Source organism: Anolis carolinensis, chromosome 4, assembly GCF_035594765.1.
Source record: "Anolis carolinensis isolate JA03-04 chromosome 4, rAnoCar3.1.pri, whole genome shotgun sequence".
NCBI classification, from domain to species: Eukaryota; Metazoa; Chordata; class Lepidosauria; order Squamata; family Dactyloidae; genus Anolis; species Anolis carolinensis.
Window position 1 is genome coordinate 112,092,338 of NC_085844.1, and position 6,867 is coordinate 112,099,204.

At 43.8% G+C, this 6,867-nt stretch overlaps 1 protein-coding gene across 2 annotated transcripts; it reads left to right on the plus strand.

The window, feature by feature from the left end:
- Positions 1-1,384: 1,384 nt before the first annotated feature.
- LOC134298206 (uncharacterized) lies at positions 1,385-3,236 on the plus strand. Of its 2 annotated transcripts, none has more exons than XR_010005158.1 (2): positions 1,385-2,658; positions 2,743-3,236. XR_010005158.1 is itself a non-coding variant. In XM_062977619.1 (2 exons), the coding sequence occupies exons 1-2, from the start codon at positions 1,752-1,754 to the stop codon at positions 2,746-2,748; spliced, it is 579 nt and encodes a 192-aa protein (XP_062833689.1). In that variant the 5' UTR covers positions 1,385-1,751; the 3' UTR covers positions 2,749-3,236. The 2 variants fall into 2 exon arrangements, 1 of the variants encoding a protein (XP_062833689.1); XM_062977619.1 differs by having other exon boundaries at positions 1,385-2,324.
- The last annotated feature ends 3,631 nt before the right edge of the window (positions 3,237-6,867 follow it).

The following is a 6,867-nucleotide window of genomic DNA, read 5'->3' on the forward strand; positions in this document are numbered from 1 at the left end:
AACATCGCCAGCATGTCAAGCAGGTTCTGCACCGTCTGCGGGCTAATGGGCTCTTTGCCAAGGCTTCTAAATGCGTCTTTCATGTGCCTGAAGTGGAGTTCCTAGGCCATGTCGTTTCAGGGAGGGAACTCAAGATGGACCCACATAAGGTTGACGCAGTCAACTCATGGCAGGAGCTCAAGACTAAGAAGGACGTTCAGAGGTTCTTAGGCTTCGCTAATTACTACCGGGAGTTTATCCCAAATTTTGCCAAGCTCACGGTGCCTTTGACGCAGCTCCTGCGTAAGAAACAGCCTTTTGTGTGGGGGCGGGAAGCTCACGACGCGTTTGTGCAACTCAAGTCTAGCTTTCAGGCAGACAACATACTAACACATCCTGATGTAGACAAACCGTTCGTGGTAGAAGCGGACACTTCTAGCTACGCGTTGGGGGCTGTACTGTCTCAAAGAGATTCCTCAGGGACATTGCGTCCCTGTGGATTTTACTCTCGGCAACTAACACCATTTGAGCAGAACTATACTATATGGGAGAAGGAGTTATTGGCGATTAAGGTGGCGTTTGAGGTGTGGCGGCACTGGCTAGAGGGGGCACGGCACCAAATCGTGGTCAGGTCTGATCACAAGAATTTGGAGCACTTGCAAACGGCTAAAAAACTTAACCAGCGTCAAATCCGATGGGCTTTGTTTTTCTCCAGGTTTAATTTCAAAGTTCAATTCGTGGAAGGGAAGGCGAACTTGCGGGCCGATGCCTTGTCCTGCAAGCCTGAGTTTAAGACCAATGAGCAGGTAGTATGTCAGACCATTTTGCCTACTGCCTCTCTATGTGTTGTAGAAAATGGGGTCGGGTTACATGAGCAGATACTTGAGGCTCAGAGGGAAGATGTGTGGACTCAGGAACAACTCATGCTGTTGTCAGCAGGGAACCGTACCATACTGCCTCACTTGCAAGATCAAAACGGAGTATTGGTACGCAGGGGACAGGTCTATGTACCAGTGGGGGCCCTCAGGTTGGAGGTGATTAGAGCCCACCACGATGAACCCATGGCTGGGCACTTTGGCAGATTCAAGACCGTGCAGCTCATCACCAGGAGCTACTGGTGGCCAAAGATGCGGCAAGACATTCTGCGCTTTTGTGACAGCTGCGCCGTTTGCCAGCAAAGTAAGACGCCTGTTGGGCGCCCTAGAGGGTTGTTGTCGTCTCTACCTGTTCCTGAGAGGCCATGGCAAATCATTTCCATGGATTTCATTTCGGATTTGCCTAAGTCTGGGGGTTACACTTGTATTTGGGTGGTGGTGGATTTGTTTAGCAAACTGGCTCATTTTATTCCTTGCTCGACCATTCCGGCGGCCCCTACGTTGGCGTTATTGTTTATTAAGCACATCTATCGCTTGCACGGAGCTCCTGAGGTGATTATTTCTGATAGGGCTCCACAATTTGTGTCACGCTTTTGGAAACACTTCCATGAGTGCTTAGGTACCAAGTTAAACGTCTCCTCAGCATTTCATCCACAGACGGATGGCCAATCGGAACGGGTTAATGGGCTGTTAGAGCAATATTTACGTTGTTTTTGTTTAGATCAACCCACTGCTTGGGTGAAATGGCTACCGGTGGCGGAGTTCGCTTACAACAACGCAGTGCACACGTCTAGTCAGCATACGCCGTTTGAACTAACTTATGGTTTTCATCCACGGGGAGGTGTGGCGCCGTCGACCAATGTGGTCTCCGCTGACCCAGTGTACCGCTCCTCAGAGATGGCTGCGTTGCATGATGTTGCCCGTCGCTTACTGTTGGAAGCTAAGGCAACGCAAAAGACTCAGGCCGACCGTCGTAGGCAGGCAGGGGAGGAGTTGGAAGAAGGGGATTTGGTGTGGTTGTCTTCCAAGCACATTAAACAGGCTGGGGGAAAGTTTGCGCCTCGGTATTTGGGTCCCTTTCCTATAGTTAAAAAGATCTCTTCCGTTGCGTTTCGCTTGCGTTTACCATCTAGCTTAAAGATCCATCCAGTTTTCCATCGTTCGCTGTTAAAACTAGATACCTCCAGTCGTCGTGGTGCCATAGCGGAGGATATCACTGCCACCTCTCCGTCTTCGGGGGAGGAGGCCTTTGTGAGAGGGGATAGTGTTATGATTGAGCCTCATGGCTCTGCTACTGGGAAGCGTGGGCGTAAGACTCCTCGAGAGTCAGATACTCTCGAGGAGCGAGAAAGAAAGAGGCTGCGAGATATCTTTGCAGAACCATCTGACGAGGATTCTTTTGAGGGGTTTACAGAGAGAATGGAGGAAGAGGTGGTGAGCTCGGAAGAGGATGAGATGGATTGGACTCGGGTAAGGGAGGAATTGGGTGCCACTGGCAATGATGGGATGGAAGATGATTGGGGACCTTCAGGACTAGACCCATGGACAAGCTGGAGGGATGGGACGGGATCCACAGCTGGGGATGCTGTGGGGCGTAGTCAGAGGTGTTCCAGCTCTGATGAGGAAAGTGATGAGGAAACGCCCGGGTTAAGGAGGGCAGCTGATAGTGATGAGGACTTGTAACTGGCATAAAATGGGGTTTGGGAGCAATTGCAAATTGCGTTGGGCAAGGTAATCTGGACGAACGCTTGGGATCTGTGTGGGACGTTTTCCTGAAGACGGGTGTGTTTCGTGTGCTGACTACGTAAGTTGTTTTGGAATTTGGGTTCAGACGGCGGGAGGAATTGTGTGGGCTTTTGTTTGTGCAACCTCTGCTTAATCTCAATAGCTTTGACCTTCCGTCGTCTTCTTGACGGACGCCATCTGCTACTCTGGATTTACGGACTGAACTGACTACGGGCTCGGATTCTCCTACCTGGACTTGGTGAACTACAAACGTCTGCTTCTGCCTTACGACCTTCGGAAAGAACTGGGACTACGCTACTGCTTCAATCCTCGGCTGTTGTGTTTGTATTGGAACCTTGCCTGCTGTGTGGAGGAGTAACTTCTAAGTTACTCAAAACATAGTGCTGGCAGCAGAGAAGCATCTGCTGCCAATTAGTTACATTCTTTTGAACTCTTTGTTCACCAGTTTCTGTTTTGTTTATTCTCAGGCTGAAGCAAGCTGTTTTGATTTTGTCCGGATTAAACTCCGGTTTAATCCGGTTTATCTTTTGAATGTTTTTCTTGCCCCTTTTTGCTTTTTAAGGCCAGTGTTGCCTAGCCCTTGTCTTTTACGGGCATTTTGAGTTCTGTAAATCCAATAAACTCTGTTATCTTTGATTCTGTGGCGTTCTGTCCTTGACAATGTGCATCCCATTGGTGGTCTGCTTTCTCCCCATGGTTATCCCATCACCTCTACTGATGCGTAAAATATCAATAAATGTGAAATATGCCATGTTCCCATCATTTACCTGGTGTGATAGGGCTGTTCTGTTTCTACGCCAGCTTTCTGGTATTGAAGTGATGTAAGGGATTGAGATTCTCCTCTTCTCCCATTTTCCATTTTCTTCTCACTATTCCTCAATCATTTTTTTGCATAATTCAGTGGTATTTGATGTTTTAAAAATCACAATTCATAGAGTTGGAAAATTGTGTTAAAAGGCGTTTTTGCAAGAAAAAATATAGAGCAGTGGAATTGCAAGAAGGCAGGGTTAGGAGGTTAGGCAGAAGTAGAGTGTGGGGCCATGGATTGATAAATGATCACAGTTGCACAAATAAAGAGGCATGTGATGTGATAGTGATAAAGTTCATTTCCATATGTAGCCATTATCAGTGATCATGTGACTGCTGTAGAATAGCCATTTAGTGTGATAAAGTCCATATTTCTTTTCATGGAGAGTTGAAACAAGAGAGAAGAGACTACTGGATTAAGATCAAATTGATGCTGTTTGGATTTCAAGTGGAACCCAAAACTACGAAGACAAAGGCTGATCCCAAACAAGACACGTTGTGCAGAATTGCCATGGCTCATTCAGTCACAATTTATGGGAAAGCTCACATGTTATCACCCATTTTCAAACCCGCACTGATTTCCTAGTGCTTTTTCTATCTTTTCTTGTAGCTATAGACAACTTAATTTTGGGGGGGAATATAGAAAGCTAATGCAATCACCACAGGTGTTTGTGCCATCTGTAGTTTTGATATGTTGGCAGTGATCTATCAAAGAGCAATACTCATCAAAGTGAAACGCACATTAATGTAACTTTGGTAAAGAAAGTCATTCCATCAATCTTTTATTGTCTAACAAAACATTTCAAGTAGTGCTGAATTGATTTTTAAAACAAAATTATTAAGAAAATAAAATGCATGTAAGACCAAACATTAGTTTGGATGGATTACAGATAGACTATCCCTTCTGTTCACTGTCATGTTAGTATTGTAAAATCAGTGAATACAAATACATTCTACTTATTTTTTAATAGGAAAAGATGTGCATGCATATTTTCTATATATACTCATGTATAGAGGAGCCCCGGTGGCAAAGTGTGTTAAAGCACTGAGCTGCTGAACTTGCAGACCGAAAGGTCACAGGTTCAAATCCCGGGAGCGGAGTAAGCTCCTGCTGTTAACCCCAACTTCTGCCAACCTAGCAATGCAACAACATTCAAATGTGAGTAGATCAATAGGTACCACTCTGGTGAAAAGGTAATGGCACTCCATGCAGTCATGCCAGCCACATGACCTTGGAGGTGTCTACGGACAATGCTGGCTCTTTGGCTTAGAAATGGAGATGAGCACCAACCCCCAGAGTCAGACATGACTTACTTATAGATTGATCTCATGTATAATTAAGGGCAGATTTTGGGGCCAGAATTATGGATTTTGATATGACCCATGGATAAGTCAGGGGTCACTCCTCTGAAAGGAAAAAGCAATGAATGCCATCTCAAGGAGTCAGCCATTAAATGCCACATGTAAGCCACCTTGAGTCCCCTTCGGGGTAGAAAAAGGCGGGGTATAAATAGGGTAAATAAATAAATACTTGGCTGAGGTATTAAAGCTCTTTGGCTGAGAATTCAAAATACTTCTCCCTTAACTGTGGATCTTGGGATTTCATAAAATGAAACCATGGCAGTTAAAGTGGAAACATAGTGACATGACTGCATAAAGGTGGGATAGAAATATTGTAAATAAATAAATAAAATAATACGAAAGAGTCCTCTGTTCCCAGAAAATGGTCACTTTACTATGAATTAAAAAAAACTGGACAAAAAAACCTTTAATAAACACCCCTTTCCCAAAGTGGGAAATAACAGAGGCTTTGGACGTGACCCTTTCTTTCCTTTATGCTCATGTTGCCTCTTCTGAGAGAGCAGTAAACATCTTTCTAACTGAACATAGCACAGACTCAGAAAGTGTGGTCTGCCAAAGTTCCTTTGTTGATCACACTGGAGGCGAAGAGGTCAAACAGCCATTTTTTACATCCTTTTTTCATAGCTCCTGTCTGAGTGAGATGGCAAGCCTAAGCCAATGTTGCTGGCTGTTTAGCCGTTGGCTAGAGATGAAAAAAAGTAGTTTGAATTCACGGTTTCCTTATTTCAAAAATAAAAACCCTACCCTGCATCATCAACACTGGCAAGCACACATATGTACATTCACAAGGCTAGAAATGCATTTTAAAGAGAAAAATGCCTACTCAAATATAATAATAATAATAATAATAATAATAATAATAATAATAATAATAATAAGCAAAGGTTGTGGAAAATGAACACGCAAAGATACTGTGGGACTTCCGAATCCAGACTGACAAAGTTCTGGAACACAACACACCAGACATCACAGTTGTGGAAAAGAAAAAGGTTTGGATCATTGATGTTGCCATCTCAGGTGACAGTCACATTGACAAAAAACAACAGGAAAAACTCAGCTGCTATCAGGACCTCAAGATTGAACTTCAAAGACTGGCAGAAACCAGTGCAGGTGGTCCCGGTGGTGATGGGCACACTGGGTGCCGTGCCAAAAGATCTCAGCCAGCATTTGGAAACAATAGACATTGACAAAATTACGATCTGCCAACTGCAAAAGGCCACCCTACTGGGATCTGCATGCATCATCCGAAAATACATCACACAGTCCTAAACACTTGGGAAGTGTTCGACTTGTGATTTTGTGATATGAAATCCATCATGTCTTTCTTATTTGCTGTGTCATACAGTAAAATAATAATAATAATACTTTATTTTTCTACCCCACCACCATCTCCCGGCAGGGACTCGGGGCGGCTACACAGGTCAGAAGCCCGAAATACAAAACAATAAATCAGTTAAAACACATTAAAATACAATGACAGTAAAAACCAGCAGTTATACAAACAGTTACCTTAACCAAAACAATACAGTAAATCATAAAAACTCAATTAACATATAAATCAGTTAAAAATAAAAACAGTTAAAATAAAGTAAGATAAAATGGACCACCAGGTTGGTGGAGGGGATGGCATGACGGGGTTACCTAAACTAAAGTGCAATGGCATAGTTCTAAAGTGCTTTGGGTCAAAGGACAAAGTGTAAACATTCCAGGACCTAAAGGGAGGGAGACCGCTGGCCAATTTGTTGTGAGAAAAGGGACCTGTGCAAACAAAGGTGTTACTGATCTGACTAAAATGTGTAAGTAAAAAAAACCCAATGTACACAAATATGCTATATTCAATGAAAAGGATGCAGAGAACAAAGTATCTTAAGGAACTGCATACAAAATATATACAGTTTGGAGAAAATGCACACCAAAATAGATTTCTTGGCCTCTATGTCTTAAAGTTGACACTGGCAATACGCAGACCAGTTTCTCCAACAGCCCAGTTTCAACTCTTCTTACAGATAAGTAGTAGAGGTAATTCTCCTCTTCTAGCTATAATCCAGTAAACAGCCACAGTTCTGAGTTTGTAACAAACCCTGCCTATTTGCATGGG